Source organism: Myodes glareolus, chromosome 8 (genome assembly GCF_982192425.1).
Source record: "Myodes glareolus chromosome 8, mMyoGla1.1, whole genome shotgun sequence".
NCBI classification, from domain to species: Eukaryota; Metazoa; Chordata; class Mammalia; order Rodentia; family Cricetidae; genus Myodes; species Myodes glareolus.
In genome coordinates this window covers 62,187,990-62,209,638 of record NC_142033.1, presented here as the reverse complement: position 1 = coordinate 62,209,638, position 21,649 = coordinate 62,187,990, and the positions used below count along the sequence as shown (strand labels likewise).

At 44.8% G+C, this 21,649-nt stretch overlaps 1 protein-coding gene across 7 annotated transcripts in view; it reads right to left on the bottom strand.

Moving 5' to 3' along the window:
* Prom1 (prominin 1) overlaps nt 1–21,649 on the bottom strand; it is a 108,710-nt gene that overhangs the window by 57,579 nt on the left and 29,482 nt on the right. For all 7 annotated transcript variants that reach the window (XM_087909053.1, XM_087909051.1, XM_087909054.1 and 4 more), the window contains exon 3: nt 4,392–4,447. In XM_087909053.1, the coding sequence (XP_087765179.1) occupies nt 4,392–4,447 (56 nt within the window). The remainder of the gene's footprint in view (nt 1–4,391; nt 4,448–21,649) is intronic.

Genomic DNA, 21,649 nt, shown 5'->3' with positions numbered 1-21,649 from the left:
TTTTCTTGAGAATGGCCTGCTGTACAGACAGACGCATTACTGGGCTCTGACGACAGTGCCAGAAGCAAATGCGATGCCTTGGTAGAGCGTACTAGGACTGAAGTCAGTTGCCTCCTTCTGGGAGCTCCTGGTCCCCTTACAACACTAGGAAAGTGCCCATCAACGTGATGAGCCTCACGGCCATGGCGGATTCAAAGTGAGGACAACAGTCAGTAGATAGCAATTAACTATAGACGAGCACTCAGGTATGAACTGGGGTGCAGCTGACACTAAAAAAATTAGGAAATAAAAGCAAGGGAAGTTTCCCAGGGTGTGTGTGTGTGTGTGTGTGTGTGTGTGTGTGTGTGTGCCCTTTCGCCTGTCTACAAACACCTATTATTAACTATTTATCACTTCCTTGAGAACTAATATCATCGGTCAATTAAGAAACCAGCCTAGACACTACAAATTCTCATACTTACAGTTTTTTTTTTACCATTTCTCACCAAATAAAATTATTTAGCATTTGAAAAGAATTTTAAATATTTTTCGAACCCCATTGGATGATAAACTCAAACCCAGGAGAGAAGATATGTTGAAATATTTACAATGCATTAGTTTTAGCATCAAGTAAAAAGTTTATACGTTATATACAACCTTCCCAATGTTCCCAACTAAATATCAGTAAGTATCGGGAATGAAAATACATTGTTTTCTTCCTTCCTTTTCCTTCCACCTGCCACAGTGCTGAGAACCGAACTCAGAGCCTCACACATCAGAGAGGCACGTGCTCTACCCCAAACTATATTCCCGGTCCTAGGGTGTTCTCGGAGCTGATTTCTAGACCACAGGTTCTGGCCATTTGTTGATTAATTTTCAGAGGTCATGATCTTTGAGCACATTGTAGATTACCTTGACATCAGACAGAGGGAAAATTAAATATGACAGCCGAGACACAGACAAAACAATCAATCTAAACACTACCACGGAGCGACACCAGGGATGGGCGGAAAGTGCCGACTTCAGACAAACAGTAGGCATGCAGTTTACCTTCAAAGCCAAGACTATGTTTTCTGGCTGTGGAAATCAAAGCAGTTGAGGAGTTTGTGTGTAGCAGAGGCAGCATGCATCAAAATAAAACAGAAAAGTCACATGAGTCATTAACCGTAATCATATTCCACATTGGAAAAAAAAATCAAGGCAGAAGGATCAACATGAGAAAGGAATACAGGTGCTTGAGTGTATATTTGAGAATTTGTGTTTGGATTAGAGTCAAGTTCTGGATTTCACGTTTGGGTTTTTGGAAGGTTTGAAGTCAATATGATCATCAGTTCGGAAAAAGAGAATTTCAGGGCAGTTACAGATAATATAACTTGCTACATGATCCTCATGACGCAGGTCATGAGGGCAGCCTAGAGTCCAAGAGCCAAAGACAAGTCTTCCAAAGTGTCTCCTCTGAAAGCGTCATTCCCTTGTTTAACAGAATCCAATGAAGTTCCCCATTTCTTTCTTTCCTTCATTTTTATTTTGATTATTCTTATTTGTTTGTTTGTTTGTTGAGACAGGGTTTCTCTGTATAGCCCTGACTGTCCTGGGACTTGCTTTGTAAGCCAGGCTGGCCTCGAACTCGGAGAGATTTGCCTGCCTCTGCCTCCCGAGTGCTGGGATTAAAGGTGTGCCGTTTCTAACGCACACTTGCCAGCAAGTCCTTTATTACCCACCTTGACTTCACATCCTCTCTCTTCCTGACCATTCTAAGTTGTTTGTTATCATTGTCAGGACATTTCCTCTTTTCTCTCCTCACGCTGACTGCCCTGGCTGTCTCCCCACTCAGGTCATCCCTCCTTCCCTGAAGGAAACTCAAGTTTCAGAATAGATGTTACCTCCTCCAGGAAGTCTGGACATTGTACGTCTTATTTCACACTGCTCTGTAGCCCTGAACTTGCCATTTGAAATACCGTGCTTCACTTAGAAGAAATGGCGCCATATAGCCATCTCCTGTCACATCACCTCCTAGACAGCAAGCCCCACCTGCCAACTTAACCAGCTGATGAGCTAATGAAAAAAAAGCCACAGCCCCAAACCAGAGATTCTTCAGCATCGTCCAGAGATGGGGACCAGTCATCGATGAAGATGAACCAACCCACAACGATGAGAGGGAAATAAAGCAGATCTCAGTGGATTTTTCCTTAAGCTAAATCTGCTCAGTTTATAAACCTATCCATGTTGGTGGCCCGTGTAGCGGGGAAGAACGTTGCTGCTGTTTCTAGATGCCATCTGTGGCAAAAATAAAATGAGGTGGCTCCGTTTCAGCGCTTTGAAGTTTTCTGGCTTGGAAACCTGAATGGATGCAAACTGTTCCTCACCTGGGGCAGATCTTCACAACTTAAAAAAAAAATGCTCATGTTTCTATTAATTTTTAAAAGAAGCACCAAAAATGCTGGGGGTTGGGGACATTTCAGATAGACATATCCCCAAGAGTTAGCTTAGCGTCCTGACAAGTTCCATTCTATCTTCCCTGGTGAGCCTACAAGCTTGATACCACTGACATATCCACCAACCATAAGGATCTCCCCGTGTATTTAATTTCCAGTCTCCTCTTTCCTTATGGTACTTGAGTCCAGGTCTGAGTAAGGCCAGGTATCTGTATTTTAAGGGAACTCTCATGCGATAATTACACATGAGTAATCCGGGGAAATCTGTCCTCACTTGGTGATTGTGGTTGGTCACGCTGGACGCACGAAGGTCACTCTAATTATAAACTATAACAAATGGCTGATTCTTTTGTAATTGCTCTAACCTAAGACCCAACCTGTCTGATCTATTTTGCAGGGTAACAACAAAAACCTCCACAGACTTGAGTGGGTGAATTTTCACTCGTCTCTTTCTAAATGAGCTGCAATACAGGATAAATTTATTTTTGTGGTGTACATCAGTTAAAATCTTGTTCCACACCTTGGTGTCCCATTGTTCTCTACTCATTTGCCTATTAAAACCATCAGGGGAGCTTTTAAAAAAAACAGTAGCCAGCCCACCCTGAAGAACAATATCAAAATCTCTAGGGAACATCCACGGTGTTGCTACTAATGGGTAGGACAAGCAGAGAGAAGTACCTCGCGAAGCGTTTGCAAAAACTATAAGGGAAATGGCAGCATGTGACAAGACGGGTAGTTCGGACAGATGAAAACGGCTTCCGAAACAGCTTCCCTCTTCCGCATCTCCACTCAGCCTTTTCCGGGTATCATTTACCACAAACAGAGGCTGTGAAGCGGCTGTTTCTAACGTCAGGGTCTGAACTCATTAGCCAACTGGGGCAGCGGGTCCTCACGTTCAGCCCTGTCCTGGCTAGGCTATCTCGTTGTTCCCCGGGCTCCTCAGAGCCGAGCAGGAGCGAGCAGCACTCCCTCCTTACATCGCGGAGGGCTAAGAACATGACAAACACATTTCCCTGGCTTGTATCACCCATCACCCTGCTTACACCTTGTCTGTGTGTTTCCCGGGCCTTACACTTACAACTAACCAAAATCGAAGTCAATTCTTCTGTTTAGGTCACAGAAGGAAGGCAAGAGGGAGCAGCAGTGCCTTGTGGGCTGACAGAGGGCAGCGAGATCCCTTGATGCTCTCTACAAACCCTGACCTCTCACCTCCTGACCTGGCCGGGGTCACTTTTCTCTCTCTGGACCAACTGCTCTTCTCTCTCTTCCATACCTGGCTTCAGAGTTCACCCTTCCCCCCAGCACTCCCAAAGCCGCCTCCTACCTGGCCCGTCCCCTTGTCCTTCAGTGAGAGTCACTATGTGTAGTCAGGACTTCTGCTCAGAATTACTTGATTTTCTCTGTTTCTTTGCATGCTTCTTCAGACCTACTTATTTTCATATTGCCCTTTGCCCTGAAACCACAAGGTCCTGCCAGGGCTTGTCCAAGAGCAACCTTCCTTATCTCCACCATCCCTCTAATTCCAGCCATGTGAACACTGAGCAGCTGCTCAGACAATGCAATGACGAGCCAGGAGGAAAGTGGCCGTGGAGAGAACTGTCCTTGAAAATAAGCTCCCCTGTCCGGGCGTCTAGCTTCTAAGAGTTCTCGAGCATTCCTGGTTAAGGAGCTTCCCTCCCTTAGCTGAAAACCAAAACCAATCAACCAAACAAACAAACAAACAAAATCTTAGTATTTTTTTTTTCAGGAAAATTTCAAATGACACATAACTTGGTTTTCCTCAATCACCAATTGTGAAGTTTCTGCTGCCACTCAAATGGGAGCTATTAAATAAGACAATATCCCATAAAAAATCCTTAGTCAAAAAAGTTACCGAATTACAGTTAAAATAATGCTTGTTTTAAGACCTGTGTTCAAGCTAGACATCATTTTTCTCATATTTTCTATTTTTAATAACAAATAACAACAAAACGTTACCTCCTTTGAGTCAACTGAGAAGTCAAAATTCCTCTGTAGGATTTCTCTGATCATATCTATAAAGAAAAAAAAAACAAAATACTAAAATTATTCTTTTCAGTGAAAGGATACAATGCATACACATAGGTTTACTAAGTACTTATAAATTATTTTAGGTGGACATAGTATCCTTATAATGACAGTCCTATTTTCTATGGTAGGTAAAGGACTAAGCTAATGAGCCTAACATTGCACTGAAGTTGCTGATGTCTCTTAGCATTTATTTATTGAAGGGGTAGTACAGGTACACAGTATAGACAAGGCCAGGGGCTCTACCCTTCAACAGCACACTCTGGAGGTCAGATGACAGCTTGCTAGAGTCAATCCCTTCTTTCCGCCAGCATGAGTTCTGGGAATCACACTTGGGTCGTCGGACTTGGGGGCAAGTGCCCTTACACACAGAGCCATTCTACCGGGCCTGAAGCTGCTAATTTTTATACAATTTATTTCCAACATTTGCAATATTTACAAATGAGTCCTAAAAGCCAGTCTGATCCAAGGGTTGTTAACATGAGAACTCCCTCCTCCTAAGTAGCATGTGAAAACACAGAAATACTGTGGAAATTTTTCACTTTTCCATCCATGCTCGTTTGGGGGCATTTTCAAATTACAAGCTCTAGACCAAAACTGGACAAGAAACATGGCTTTCTCTGAAGCTCCACCGAGGCAGGATTTGAGACAACGGAAGTCCAGACAGTGAGGGACTTGACGAAGAATCTCAAAGTGATTGATGTCAGGCCAGGACAGGGTCTCCCTTCTGGATAGGCTCTTTCACTTCCCATCAACACCCACTGTCGCGCATGCCCAGATGAGCTTCAGGGCTCTCCCTGCCTGTGGCCTCACACTGACCTGCATCAACCATTAAAAGACTCCCATGGAAACAAAGGTGTTCAGACACTTGCTCCAAAATTCCATGAGGCTGACAGTTCTTTCTGGAAAACAGTTTTGCTCTGTGCACAGCTGAGACCCGAACCAAGGTAGGAAGTCCATGTTGTGGGAACAGGACTAGCATTCTGGCAAGCTGTGTCCGTTCCTTCCCACTCCCTGTGGGCAGCTCCACCCCAGTCTCCCTCCTCTACCGCCAGGCAACATTACTCGAGTTTCTGGTAGAATTTCACTGAAGAGTTTCTGTTCTTAATTAAAAATTTTAAATTAATGGTCATCTACGTATTTAAAAATATGTTTCCGAAGTTATGTGCAGTGGGCTCTTGAAATAGTTCACAGGGAACATAGCAGAATGGAGCAGGTTCAAAGACCCAAGTTCTATCCGCAACACCCGAAGAATTAGTCCAGTGGCTGGGAAGACGTATCCAACTGGTAGAGTGCTTACCAGACAAGCATGAGAACCCAGATGTGATCCCTGGCACCCATATGGAAAGCTAGGCAGACAGTCATGTATTTGCAATCCCAGTCCTGGGGAAACAGACAGGAAGACTCCTGGGACTCACTGGTCTGACAGTCTAGCAGAATTGGTGAGTCCTTGGTCCCACTGAGGGGCCTGGTCTCAGAAGTGGATGGTGTTCCTGAGAATGATAACCAAGATTATTCCCTGGCCTCTATGAGCACATGTATGTGCAACCATGGCACACATGCCTGTGAACACACACAGCTTCAATCACCGCCCCCAATCTCACCACATATATATATACATACAAAGGTGTGGGGACACATGCTTAGGTCTAATATCAGGTAAATAACCAATTGCCACAAGTGGCCTCACTGGGAAAAGGGGACGGATAAGTCTCAATTCTCAGAGTGTAGGGTTAGGATGTTAACATCAGTCAATAAGTTGGTGTCCTGAGGCTGGGTGTACACTATTGTTACTGCTGATTCAAAAAAAAAATGCAGATTCCAATCTGTGCCAAATAGATTGGAAAATTTGTTTTTACAGTGTAAAATCTATCCATTCAATTTTCCATTGAAAATAAATAAAATAAAATAATACCATCTGAGAGCCCCATTACACACACAAAGATGGGTCTTTACTGAACTAGGTCATAGGGTCTCGGTAGAGTCCCCAATTTATGACCAGGACTACCAGGTTGAAACAAGGTGTGATTTGCCTTTTTGCCAGGTTGGCATTTGTACTAAGGTGCAGAAACAATAGCAGGTGATGGCTGGTAACACAGCGCAAAGCAATGTGGCAGTAGCTAATATTCCCAGATTGCTACAATTCATTACAAAGTGCACATACCATGAAAAGCATTCTTGATAAGGCATTAAAATCACATTTATTAATCTATAAGCCCACATCTTTTAACTACTCTATATAAGAAAATGGGGACCATGCGTGAAATTCTTTTTTGCATATCACATTATGGCAGTACCAAGTATTGAGAGAAAACAAACAAACAAACAAATAAAAACCACTATACCAGTAGTCAGCTATAAGCTAAATTAGCCACCTTTTCACAAAATACTGTTTTTATTGCTGTTGAAAGAAAGAGTGAATGGTACACCATTTATTCTGGTTTGGATGTCTTGAAGAAATTTTCCCTAAATTTCAAGGGTACAGCCTGCAGCTTCAAAAAAAAATAATAATAATGACAGAACATATTACCAATGATAAAATGGAGCTTCGAAGCCAAAATTAGAATTTTGCAGAACTCCCATTAATAATCCTGCTTGTATGATTAGTAGATAAATTAAAACTGAAGTACGGTGGTACTGAAGAGGCGGCTCAGCAGTGAAGAACACTGGCTGCTGCTGTAGAGGAACTTAGTTCAATTCCCGGAATCCACAATGCTGGTTCACAACTCAAGAGGACCCAATGCCTCCATGTCAGTAAGCAGAGGCATCCTTGGGCATGCAGGTGGTGCACAGATGTACTCGCCAGTCAAGCACCCATTCATGTAAAACAAACATACTACTTTTAAGATGAGATGTGTCAGCATCAGAAGACTCGGAGAACTCAGAGAAAACAGAAGCTGTCCTAAAGCCCCCCGTGGCAAGGTGGAAGATGGACCAACGAACTTGCATACCTCAAAGCAGGATAAATTACTCACATCTCATATAGAGAACAGCCTTAAAAGATGAGCACTTACCCAGTTTGGGTAATGTCAGAAAAAAATACCCAGAACTACAGAAAAGACTAAGAGACTCTTTGCTATAAATCGCTGCATGGCCAACACCCACATTGTCTTCAACCAAAGCCGTCTACTGAGACAGACTGAACTGGGGCGTAGACGCAAGTGGCTGACTCCCACTACACCAGAGGCTAAGGAGATCTGCAAAATATAGGAACCAGTGTCATTCTCCTCGCTTTCTAATTACGCTACGTATAAAAAGTTGGATATTTGGGTTTAGATAGTCAGTTTGGCGTTTGGGGCAGAGTGCTGCTATATGGTGCAGAGCTACCTTCCAGTCATGAGAATCCCTCTACATCCGTCCACGGGAACCCATGCTGGGTTTATAGGTGTATGAACCATGCCTGGTTCAGAAGGGATTAATTATTGTTACATCTAAATTAATTAGCAAACGAATGTGAAGAATTCTCCAGTTTAGTCCCAAACTCACTAAGTATGAACACATACAAACAGAAGCCTCTTTGTGAACCGGAATAACTGTAAAGAAGAGTTCATTGACACCCCGAAGTGTTGGGCTTCTGGGTTGACAAGCCGCATATCCCAGCTGCAGGCCAAAGCACTTGCTTTGGACCTCAGTCCATCTAGCTGTAGCCAGTAAGCCACACTATCTCCTCCCTGTCACTGTGATGGGGACGTAGGTCTGGAGCCACTGCCACAATCTGCAAGGCAGGAAACTAGGAGGCATCATTGGAGAACTGTGCCAAATGGATCCCAGGGAGTTAGACTTTGGCTAGCTTTCTAGAATCCATATATGGAGAAGGAGGTGATGATTCAACCTACAGGAAGTGGAGCAGGAAGCAGCCTGTTTTCGCCCTCAACATTGTTTCTTTTCCCTACCTGGCTTCTCTCAATGCATACACAGGTTCTGTCTCAAGCTGGGCACAGTGAAACCCTCCTGCACCACTTCCTTGTGTGGTGCATGGGGAACTTCAAAGACGCCATTATGTGCTGTTGATGCATCAGACTTAGGCTGAGCTTAAGTGCTCTTAGATTTGCTGATGGGACCTGTAAGTCAGCACTCGCGGGCTCTTGTGGTATTGCACATCTCGATGCATGGGTTGGAGCCCCTTTTTGCCTGCAGTGCCACTGTCTTACATACGCTTGTGTTAATTTGTGTGCTAAACATCGCTGATCAAAGGGAAAGCCTCATTCGTACTCATTCGAATACAGTGAGTCTCAAGTACAATGTAAGACCTTCAAACAGAGATTTGTAAATATATACTATTTTTTAAAACACGATATGTCTTTGCAGGCAGGAAAGTCTTTCCACAGACCCTTAATTCCAGAGGGATGAGAGGAAGCCAGGTAAGTCAAGTGCTTGAGTCCAGACACAGATCTAGGCCGTTCAAAAACTAATGTAGTCATGCTTCATGGCACAAGCCTATAATTCCAGCTGTTCAAGATGACGAGGCAGTTGGACCGCAAGTTCAAACCCTACATAGACAATGAGAAAATGCAAAGCTAGCCACTAGCCTAGGACACTTTTGGAGACATTGTCTCAAAGTAAAAACTGCAATGGGAGGGGTGGGGCTGGGGGCTGAAGGCTGAGGCTATAGCTCAGGTAGATCCATCACCTGCCTAGCATGAACAAGGCAGTTTAATGCCCAGTAGTGAGACCATGTGGTGGTTAGAAAGAAAATGGCCCCCAAAGGAAGTGACACTATTAGGAGGTGTGACCTTGTTGGAGGAAGTGTGTCATTGTAGAGTGGGTTTTGAGGGCTCATGTATATTTAAGCCACACCCAGTATCTCAGTCCACTTCCTGTTGCCTGCAAGATGTAGAACTCTCAGCTCCCTCTCCAGCCCCATGTCTGCTAGCAAGCCACCATATCTCACCACAATGACAATGAGCTGAACCTCTTAAACTGTAAGCCAGCACCTCAATTAAATGTTTTCCTTTATAAGAGTTGCCATGGTCATGGTGTTTCTTCACCACAATAGAAACCCTAACTAAGACAGCCCAACTCCCAAAAATTAACTTCCTGGAAGCGCTGCTATTGTATATAACGGGGAGACTAAGGGTATTTGACCCCAGAGATGGATTCAGCACAGCCTGGTGTTGTACCTACTACATCAGCGTGTCAGCATCTTTTGCCACCGCTCTGGTACCTTCAGCCCTCTGCTCTTCCTTCTCTGGCTCTTCAAGGAGAGACACAGAACACGGGCGCCCAGCAGCACAGCAGCATTGCTATGTGGCCTCTTCTCCCTAGGCGTACACCTTAACTCTGTGCCCTAGGTCCTCTGTTATCAGGTAGCAGCTTATGGTATGAACTGTGATTATAGAATATGAAAAGATGCATGAATATGCGTGGCTTCTATATCTTCCTATAGCCTTCATCATCAGTGGCCACATTCCTCACCTCTCTGCTGAGTATAAGGAATCCCACAGGAACGCCTGAATCCGGAAGCATGATGGAACCACAGGGAGACAAACTAGCAACCCCAGGCAACTCTCCCTCGACACTGGGCCTGGGCCTGTAGAAGCAAATGATTTCTGCTCATGCCTGCAATCACAGCATGTGGGAGACAGAGGCAAGATGACCGAAGCTATCCTGAGCTAAGCAATGAGATGCACGCCAGCCTGGGCTAAAGAGTAAGACCATGTCTTTAAAGAGAAAGGAGAGGACGGTGACGAGATGGCTTAAGAGACAATGGTGCCGACCACCAAATCTGAAGACCTGAGTTTGATCTCTGGGACCCACATGATAGACGGAAAAAAACCAACTCCCACCAGGTGCCCTCTGACCTCCACACCCATGTTATGGTGCACAAACATACACACACACACACACACACACACACACACGCACACATACACACACAAACACACACACACACAGAGTGGGGGATTTAAAACAAAAGCAAAATAATCCTCCCCTGGAAAAGAAGAATCACTAAAATTGAGGCTTTTGGTATCCCACTATGTCTAACTAAATAAGCTGTATTCCCTCGAGCCTTTCTTCCAGGGTGCTTCTTGCCAGTTTGAACATGACTCCGTCTGAATCTGTGTTGAAATTGACTCCATTATACAATGCTAGGATAAAGAACCTCTTAGAAGTGACTGGGACTCAGCTCTTAAGCACACTGCCTGTGTCTTGCCATGGAAATCTTGCCTCAACTCCATACTCTGCCAGCATGAAGGGCAGCTCCATCTGAGGTCACTCAGCCTTGGATCGGAATCAGGAATCAAAATAAATTTTTCTTAATAAGTTATCCAGACTGTGATGCAGTGTCAGTAGCTCTTAAGATTCCTTCTCTAGCTGGCTGTAATTTTTCTGCCAGTCCTCAGACAAAGGACTGCAAAGACAAAGCAAGACAAAGCAAGAGAAAATGTTCATTTCTCTCAGAAGAGAATATGCAGATGTGCCGCATGCAGACTTGGAAGACACCAACAGATCCACACAAACGTAAATTAAGACTTCAAAAGTCATCTTCACCCGGGATCTGAACTCGTGGAATCATAAAAAAAGGACACATTAAAAAAAAAGTCCATTGAAAACCATAAAAATCACTTTAAAGATTAGTTATAAAAGATTTCTCCCATCTGCTTCTCATCCCTGTGCCTTCAAAGCTCCAAGATGCCTTACCCCACCCTGGCAGCCTCATACATACGAACACCTTCTAAGGCTTTTCTCCCACCCACCAGATTTTTCTAATCTACAAAACGCACGCTCATAACCAGAGTAAACTACTGCCTCAAGTATGTGTGTATGGCTAACTATTTAACAGCGTTACTCTGGGCAGATGACAATTGAGACTAACCTGATTCTGATTACACTCCCAAGAGTTACATGCACAAAATGGTCCACAAGTTGAGTCATGAACACCAGCTTGCAGACCCACACGGCTCTTTCTGAAGACGGGGCCAACTGGTGCAAACATAAATCCCTGTGTGCTTATGCATGGTCCCTAACACTTCCCTCCCTGGGGGGGGGGGGGGGCGGGGAAGATCTTGGATTACTGCAAAAGTAATTCAATGCAATTCTTTTCTTCTGTCTTCTCACTATAGGTCACAGTGTGCTAGGTTCTATGTTTGTGTTTGTTGATGCTCTTCCTGAGGCAGAATTCTAAAATGCAAACTCCCAACAGGAAAATATCTCATTACTCCAAACAAATACAGAAGTTTCTGATTAGTTGAGTAGGTTGCTTCAGTTCACTAATCTTTTTTTTATGTTTAAAAAGTCAATTGCTTTCTCAAATCTTTACATTTTGATTCAGTCAGTATAGGTATGACTGGTTCTGGTAACTGACAAGTTCATTACAAAAGAAGTGAACCACACCCTCGATGGTTTTCCCCGCAAGACAGGGCTTCTCTGTTAACAGTCTCTTTGTAGACCAGGTTGGGCTCAAACTTATACCTGCCTCTGCCTCCTAAGTGCTGCGAGCAAATGTGTGTAGCAGTATTGCCCAGCCACGCCCTAGAATTTTAACTTAACGCATGCATCTGCCGTTGCACATTCATTGCTCATCATTTGATGCAAAGTGAGTCCTTCTCCAAATGAATCACTGGAGGTGATTAGATGGCACTTATGGGTGTAGGGAGATGTCTCGGTGGGTAAAGCCCTTTGAATCCCCACAGGGGTGTGTGTCTGTAATCCCAGAACTCCTGTAGTGAGATGGGAAGCAGAGATAAGGAGAAACCCTAGAAGCTTGTACATTGTGGAATATTATGTTACATTTGTTTAATGATGCAAAGATGTGCCACATTCTTTTATGTCGCATTTGTTTTAACTCTGTGAAGCTGTGTTCCTTTGCCTGTCTAAAACACCTGACTGGTCTAATAAAGAGCTGAACGGCAATAGCTGGGCAGGAGAAAGGATTGGTGGGGCTGGCAAGCAGAGAGAACACACAGGAGGAGAAATCTGGGAAGAGGAGATGGAGAAGCAAAAGAAGGGAGGAGGCAAGGATGATAGGGACCAGCCACCCAGTCACACGGTCAGACACAGAATAAGAAGGAAAGAAAAGATACACAGAAATGTGGGGGGGGGGGATAAAAGCCCAGACGCAAAAGGTAGAAGGGATAATTTAAGTTAAGAAAAGCTGTCTAGAAATAAGACAAGCTAAGGCCCAGCGTTCATAAGTCTTCATGTGTATTTATTTGGGAGCTGGGTGGCTGGCTCCCAAAAGAGTAAAGAGTAAAAATCAAACGCACTTGTAAACCAGCCAAGAGCATGTGCCAGCGTGAACAACAGAGACCAACAACTGAGGCTGTCCTGTGACCTCCACATGCCCCACATCACTTGAGCATGTGTGCTCAGACACACACACACACACACACACACACACACACGTACACACACATAGACACACACAGGCACACATGCACGATATAGCACCTTTGGCGAAGGTAGATTACTGGGCTAGCAGTGTTCATAACAAGAGTGCTTACATAGCAAGCATAAGGTCCTGAGTTTGAGCTTCAATACCTAAAACCACAGGCACAAAAATAAAGGCATACTTATGCCGCCTGCCCCACCTCCAAATCAGAAAGACTCAAGGGAGGTGGGCATGACCTCGCTGGTTCACTGGGCTGCCATGTCCAAACAGCGTGGGAGCTTCAGAAGCATCATCAATCATACTCGAGAGTCAAGAGACAAGTTTCCTTAATTCACTGACTCGAGAGGCTGGACTTTTACTGAATTCTATACTTGTGCTGGTTTGAATAAAAATGGCCTCCCTAGGTCCATAACGAGTGGCACTATTAGGAGGTGTGGTCTTGCTGGAGTAAGTGTGGCATTGTTGGATGAAGTGTGTCACGAGGGGATTGGCTTTGAGGTCTCAAAAGTTCAGGTCAGGCCTAGTGGTTCAATCTCTCCCTGCTGCCTGTGGATCAAGATGTAGAACTCTCAGCTCCTTCTCCAGCACCATGTCTGACTGCACACGGTCATGCTTCCTGCCATGACCATAATGAACTAAACCTCTGAAGCTGTAAGTCATCCCTAATTAAATGTTTCCCTTTAAAGGAGTTGCTAAAGTTGCAAGGTGGTGGTGGCTCCTGCCTCTAATCCCAGCTCTAGGGAAGTAGGGGCAGGTAGGTCTTTGAGTACAAGGCCAGCCTGATCTACAGAGAGAATTCCAGGACAGTCAGGGCTACAGGGAAATCCTGTTTCGAAAAACTCAAACAAACAGACAAATAAAAACCAAACAAGCGAACGAAAGGAGCGTTGCTGCAGCCATGGTATCCCTTCACAGCAATAAAAACCCTCACTAAGACAGCGTTCTTCCACCCTAATCTCCAAACACTGCAGACTGCTTGTCTCCAGCTGGATTCTCCAGAAACCCAAAACGACTAAGGGAACTGAGGGACTGAGATGCTTGTCTACAGATGGAGACAGGAACATAGAGGCTAGCTTGAAGGTGTCATGGCTGCTGGCAAGCCTGAATCTCAGGGCAGGCTGATCATCAGCGTTGATGTTAAGGTTTGATTGGTCTCAACCAGGCATTTCATTACCTAAAACTGCCAAGTCCATCTTGACGAAACTCCCTTATTGAGAAGCCTGATTTATTTATTGTTTGTTTGTTTAATTTTTGCTCCTAAGGTTTTCAACTTGCTGTATGACGCCCATCAATATTATCAACTAATTGCGGGTTGAGGGCAAAGTGCAGTTACCAAGTACACGCTTAGCATGCTCAGGACCCAGTGTGACCTCTAGCACCTAAATACAGAGTCAACTAATTTTCAGTGTTAAATCCATCTACAAAATGCACACATGTTAGACACAGTTACTGGATACCTTAGTCTGACTAAATTGCATACAGAAAGCTGTCGCTCTGTTGGAACTGGCTGCTGCTTATCGTGAGAATAGCTATTGGTAGAGGGCAAAAAGGCCTTATGCACACAGATAAGCACCGGGGAAGCCAGGAAAGTGAGGCAAACTGCTGACCTCTTCAACGGAATGAGGTGCACAACCACTCTTCCTAAAATGACAGGGATGATGTAGTTTTACAACCTGGTGATCCTTTGCCCTCTAGTGAGACAGGCTCTGCTGTATCTCCCAGAATTTATGCTTTTACTTATCCAAGACCTTTTCTCCTAAACTTTGGGCATTGCTTTTAGACCATAAAACCCACTCTTTTGAGTAAGGTCACTTATGCCTTACAACAGCCTAAGTGACTTCTGTGTTAATCTTAGGTGGTGTGGGAGAATTGTCTGTATTCTGTCAATCATGGTTTAAATAAATGCCGATTGGCCAGGCAGAAAGTGTAGGTGAGACAACCAGACAGGAAGTAAAGGTAGGGCAATGAGAACAGGAGAATGCTGGAAAGGAGGAAGCCCATTCTTCCCCAGTCCTGCCCAGATCATGGAAGAAGCAGGATGTGACCTGCCAAACTGAAAAAGGTACTGAGCCATGTAGCTAACATAGATAAGAATAATTGGTTAATATAAGTTATAAGAGCTCATAAGAAGCCTGAAATAATGGGCTAATCAGTTTATAAGTTATGGAGAGGTCTGTGTGATTTTTTTTGGGACTTGCCGGCTGTGAGGTACTGGGCGGGACAGAAACCCCATCAAGCCAGCCTGCATGTTACACTTAGGGGCAGGCCAATCCTGACACCACAGGCATTAAGTTTACCTCACTCAAGCTCGCTAGACTCTAAATCTTGGGCACTGTCTCTGAGCCAACAGTACCCATTCTTATGAAAGAAGCCAGATGTACTTTGTAAAGAATCTCAATGTAAACATGTCTTAAATCGTTGTGCACTTGGGGCTGAGTTAATTCTTATCAGAATACTTTTATGAAAAATTGTGCTGTGCTTAAATGGCTAAAGCAAAATGATGTGGCCCAGACTCTAGAAGTCCTGGTCTAGCACTGGTTACAATAAAATCGGGCTGAGCAGAGTTTCATTCTTGTCTTTTTGTGGGTTGGTTTTTCCCTGCCTGCAGGGGAACCACCACAGTTACAGGTGCAGAAGGTATGACCAAGCAGAACATCTCAGAGTATCCCTGCTTCAAAGTAGAAAAGCAAAGCATCATTAATAGAAAACTTTTCTTTTAAACTTTAAAAATTTATTTCAGAAGAAGCATTGACCAATCAGACTCAAGAGCTAAGGGACGAGATCACGTGACTCTGACGTGAGAGGATCAGGCTTTTACTGAACACTATACTCTTCCACCCTACTCTCCAAACACTGTGAAGAATGGCTTGCATCTGTCTGGTTTTGTATGCATGTATGTGCAATGTATATATGTAGTGTGTAGCTCACTGTGTGCAAGTGATACCCATTCTGGTCAAAAGGGGGCATTGGAGCCTCTGGGACTTCAGTTAGAGAGTGGTAAGCTGCCATGGAAGTACTAGGAATCGACCTTGGTTGTCTGGAAGGCAGCCAGTGCTCTTAACAGCTGCTCTCTTGGCAACATGATTTCTCCATGCCAAGGCAAGGGCAGCAGCCAGGTCTCAGGCAGTGCAAGACTAGGAGGGGACATTCAGCTCAGAAAAGAGCTAAACTTGATAGTGTTGATCTCTGCTTGGTGGGCACTGATTTCAAAGGCGTCTGCAAAGATTTCTGTTGGAAATGACAGAGCTAAAGAAATATGTTGCTGAAAAGGTTAAGTGTTATTTTGAGAAATTGAGGGGAAATGTCAATGTCACCTTCCAGCAGTCCTGATAGGTTAAATATGTCTGCTATCACTTTCAATGATCTATGTGTCTGCTACTGGACTCCAGAGACCGACTGCTCTGAATCCCTGCCCCAGCCCGACTGCACTTCGCAGTTTTGTGTGACCCTGACAGAGACCAATCAAACCCCAACACCAACCTAGCTAAATCTTTGGTTTACTTCAGACATGTAAGAGCCAAGTCGTGTTTATCAGACTTACGAAGTGTAGGCTCCCACTTCTCAGCTCACAATGGAATTTGGTCAGGGAGAGCCTTCTTCCCTTTCTCTAAAATACAACGAGGCACAGCAATGCATACGTGTAGTCCTGGCACTCAGGAGGCTGAGGCAGGAACACTACTTCAGCTTAGGAGTTTGAAGCAGTCAGAACTGGGGGTGAGGATAGGGGTGTGGCAACAACAGCTACTTTTGATTATTTTTTTCCTCCTCTTACCAGCTGTTGAACATATTTAATTCTTCACCTTTCACTGCCTGGACAGCCTCTGCACATACATTGGCTTTTACTAGATTAACGAAGATACTCATTTGTAAAAAAGAAGAGCGGAGTCAGGGAGAAGCCATGTAGACCTGCCAGAGACAGATGCCGGAACTTTAGCCGGTAAGCCACAGCCACGTGGCGATACACAGATTAATAGAAATGGGTTAAATTAATGTGTAAGAGTTAGCCAATAAGAAGCTAGAGCTAATAGGCCAAGCAGTGATTTAATTAATACAGTCTCTGTGTGATTATTTTGGGGGTCTGGGAGGCTGGGAAGCAAACAAGCAGACAGACAGCCTCCTTCAACATTTGTTCTTTAGAGGAACATCTCAGGGTTACTCTTGCTGCAATAAAACACCATGACCGAAAGGGCATTGAGAAGAAAGGGATTTATTTGGCTTACATATTCTCATTACAGTACACAGGGAAGCCAAGGCAGGAACTCAAACCAGGCAGAACTTGGGAGGCAGCAGCTGATGCAGAGGCCGTGGAGGAGCGCTGCATATGGGCTTGCTGCCCAGAGTTTGTGGAGCCTCCATTTTTATAGAACCCAGGACTACCAGCCCAGAGCTGGTACCACCCACAAGGGGCTGGGCCCGCCCCATCAATCACTAATTAAGAAAATGTGCTACAGGCTTGCTTGACCGGATCTTCTGAGGCATTTTGTCAATCGAGGTTGCCCTCTCTCAATGACTCTCGTTTGTGTCAACTTGACATAAAACTAGTTAGTACAAGGGATAATTAAGAAAAATGGCTACAGAGGAAGCTCTGCTTGTGAAGTCATCTGAGACCAATCTGGCCCTTTTAGCTTCTGCCAACCGCGTACTCACGCCAATGCATGGATGGTGATTTACATTACCTGGGCTCACTCTGCCGGCTGTCTGACCCAAGCCAGGTCATTACTAGGCTATGCCTCACTCATTTCCACCTCCTTCAAAGGAAGCTCTGATATTATACAGGCCTTTGGAAGGTTTCTGATGTCTGCTGGAGCTAGGAATCCTTAACAAGGCTACCTCTTAGATAAGCACAGAGGACGGAGGGGCTTCTGTAATTTATGGAAAAGCTGCAGGGGCTCCCCCTAAGAGATTCTGTCTGGGGCTCTGGCAAGGCAGCCCACGGTGAGTCCAGAAGTTAAGGCCCACTGCCAATGTGCGGTCCTCCCCTAGACGTGATGAGAGAGGACAATTCCACTTTCAGCATTTATTTCTCTTCTTCATAGGGAAAAAGTTTGTCTGGCGGACCTCTGAAAGACATGTGGTTCCAGTTATGTGTTTCATCTGCATCGGAGACCACATGACTTTAATGACAAGGCTGTGAGAGCGTGAATCAGGCAAACTCGTTTTGTTATATTGCAACAGAGGCTTGACAGTGAGAATGGCCTCCTGGGGACAAATTGTATTCTAGTGAGAAAGCATGGAGGGTCTATACATACTTCCAGGTCATGTGAAAAACTTTTAAAGTTTTTCATTTTTAAAAGAATTTTATTGGCATATTCTTCTTTTTTTTGGCATATTCTTCTATATCCACCTCAACTTCAGACTGAAAACAAAGTATCATAATCTAATTCCGGACCAAAAATGTGGTTAAAATTCTGGTTCCTGTACATGTAAAATCAGATTTTACTGTATTGCGTGCAGGATAAGTGACCTGGAGCAATTATCCAATGTGGGATTCCCCTCTGTTTGCTGTGAATACCATTGGTTAATAAAGAAACTTTCTTAGGCCGGTGATAAAGTAGAGTAGAGGTAGGCAGAGAAAACTAAACTGAATGCTGGGAGAAAGGAGGCAGAAACAGGGAGAAGCCATGTAGCCCTGCCTGAGACAGACATGCTAGAACCTTGCAGGTAGCCCACGAGCTTCATGATAAAATATAAAATAATGGAAATGGGTTAAATTAAAATGTAAAAGCTAGCCAATAAGAAATTAGAGCTAAAGGACCAAGATGTAATTAATATAGTTTCTTTGTGGTTACTTTGGGAGTCTGGGCATCGGGGAAATGAACAAGAGCCCTCCTTACTACAATCGTCACAGTCCCTTGGCATAAAGTATGCCATTTGCCAGGAAATCTAACCAAGTGCCAGTGATAACCACAGCCATACTGTATAAGAAGAGTTTATGCTCTTTAATCAATATGTAGATGGAGATGCAGAGGGGAAGAGAGGAAGGGAGGGATGAAAAGATGGAAGGAAGGAAAGATGGGGGAGTATTTTAACCATATATCAGTCCACTTAAAAGTTTCTAAGGATCAAAAGTACCTGTCCTGGTGTGCCACAGTGCCGCCTTGCTGTGCACCTCCAACTACCTACCAAGCTACGTGCTTCAGGCAGGCTTGCAGGGGATGCAGAGCATGTGACATGATACGAGCCAGAACTGGCTTCCAGCTCTGCCTCCAGCACTAATGGCTCTACCTATGTGATGAGCTGGAATATGTGTCAAATGACAGACACTCTTCTCCTCCTCTAAAATTAGAAGAGACTCGCTGCTACCTTATGACTATTATCAGAGAGATCACAAGTGACAACGGCCATCTCTCAGAACCCTCCCTGTAACCTTGTGGATGAAACTGTCACTGTCCCTTGCAAGCTGTAAAGTTCCTCACACATACAATGACATGGTCCAACTTCATTCTCAAAAATGTTTAATTGATCCAAACGTGTTCAGACCCCGTACTGGGTGCTAAGGCCACAGAGCTGAAGAGAGATGTGATCCATGCTTGGTGGGTTTTCAGAGTGCTCACGAGATAGATAAGTAAATAAAACAGCAGGAATGGTATGTAGCAAGAGCCGAGCACACACGGCTCAGTATGAGCAGGCGCAGGAGAAACATCTGCTAGGACAGACAGATATGAGAGCCACTGCATCCAGAAAGAGGAGTAAAGCGTTCAACGTGTCAACTGAACAAAAGGAAGCTGAGGGACAGGGACCAACACGAGGTACCTGGATGAATAACATGACATCCTAATATTAACGGACTGCAAGCACTTGGCACTGCTTCAGTAACACATCCAACACAGGAGATAAGGAAAAGGCAGGAAACTAGTGTCCCCTTTGAAAGCAAAGAATCCTAGTCCTTCCTCTTAATGACAGTGCAGCCTTGGGCAGGTGGGTCTTGAGCTTAATTACTCTGGGTCTTGGTTTCTTTATCTGCAAATGCCAAGTTGTTGTTATTAGCAGCATCCTGTTGAGCACTGGGGACCATCAACTAATGATGATTATCTCTGAACTTCTGAAAGGTTCTATGGAGTGTAGAATGTACCCTACTGTGTGTCAGATCCTCACTGAGAACAGACGGACTGACTATGTCCTAAGATGAGGAGGGAGGATGTCACGAAGGACAAGTAAGTCATCCCCAGGGTGTGCTCCAACAAGCTTCTCCCTTGCAACCAACAGTGAAGCCACTGTGGCTTTGACCGAGGACAGTCTTTAGAGTTGAGATGAACGCCACTTCATGAGTCAGCATCTAAACAAAATCCTCCAACTGTTCATTTCCTCCTGGTGCTGAGAACACAAGTTTGTTTGGAATCATGGATTAGTAGGTACCTGATGGTCCTGTGGCAACTTCTTGGTGTAAACACCATCATATTTTCAATTCCACAGTAAGTTCCTGAATGTCATGGGAAAAAGAAAGAAACCAAACCAAGCCTAGAAGGGTACTGGAGATGCACTTCTGAGGCAGAATGTTGCAAGGCCAGAAAAAGAATGGAAGCAGGAAGAGAGAAGGGAAGGAAGGAGAGAAGCAGGGAGGGGAAAGAAGGACAAAGAAAAGCAAAGGAAGGAGGCAGGAGGAGGTCCGGATAGGGGAGAGAAGAGGAAAAGGGAAGGGAAGGAGAGACTAAGTGGGGAGGGGAAAAGAGAAGGGAGGGAGAGGGAAGGTCAGGGTCGCCACCTTCTTGCGGTGTCAACAGAAGCAAGCAACGTCAGGAGGATGCTATCCAGCTATTAGGCCTGTGCACTGGCTATGCGGTGAAAACGAGTGTGACTGAGGAGAAATGGTGCACGACCCCTGAGTCTGTCAGCTGCTGAGGTGGCCTAGCCTGAGAAGCCCTCCTGGGACACCAGACACACATGGCCTTTTCTCTCCTGTGGTGTCTAGAGCTCGAGGCCTCAAGCCTCCTTCACTTCACTCTCAGACTCCAGAATCCCAAGGCCTGCTTTGGGGACTCACAGTTCTCAGGAAACACCGAGGTTTGAGGGCTTCTGCATTCCTGCAGTACAGTACTACGATGTTCATGACACAGAAAGGCAAGAAACGGGGAAATCACCAGTTTACATCCACAGCAGTGGCCGTGCCGTTCGGTTGTCTACTATTATCATAATTACCCTCCATCATGTTCTATCCTGGGACCAAGCTTCTGACTATGTCAGCCTTTCGGGGACAGTCAAGATGCAAACAGCACCAGTGAGGACTTATTAAAGCAGCAGGAAGCTACAGAACCTAAAAAAAGCAATGGCTGTTGGAGAACAGGATAGACTATGGAAAAATATAGAAGACAAAACTGCCCTTGGAATTTTCTAGAGAGGCTTACCCGTGGGGGAAGACCATGGAAGTCAGTGGCACCGTCACATGTGCTGGGATCCCTGACGGAATAGAAAGGAGAAAAGCAGAATGCTAAGTTCTAGCATTTTCTACCTGATCTATTAGGATGTGAGAAGACAGCCACCTGACGCCACCGACAGGAACGAGTCCGGCCACCTTGCTTTCCTGCAATTGTATACGGCTGAACTGTGAGCCGAGTTAAACTTCTCTTCCCTTAGGTTTCTGTGTCACGGAGTCCGTTCCAGAGAAGAGGGAAGTGACAGACACACTCCTTCAAATCCTGCTCTCAGCTCCAGGTTAGCCAGTGAGGTGAGCCTCCTGACTTACAGGTTCAGAACTTTCCGCGTCTATTTTGCGGTTTCCTTCCTTGTTTGCTGGTTTCTGGCTTAAGGTGAAGAGGGAACCAGTCAAAAGGTAACTGAGCAAGTGTGGGCGTGAAAATTAGTAGCAGAACTCAGAGTTCTTACTGATGCTGGAATGATAGGGACAGTACAAAACCTCACT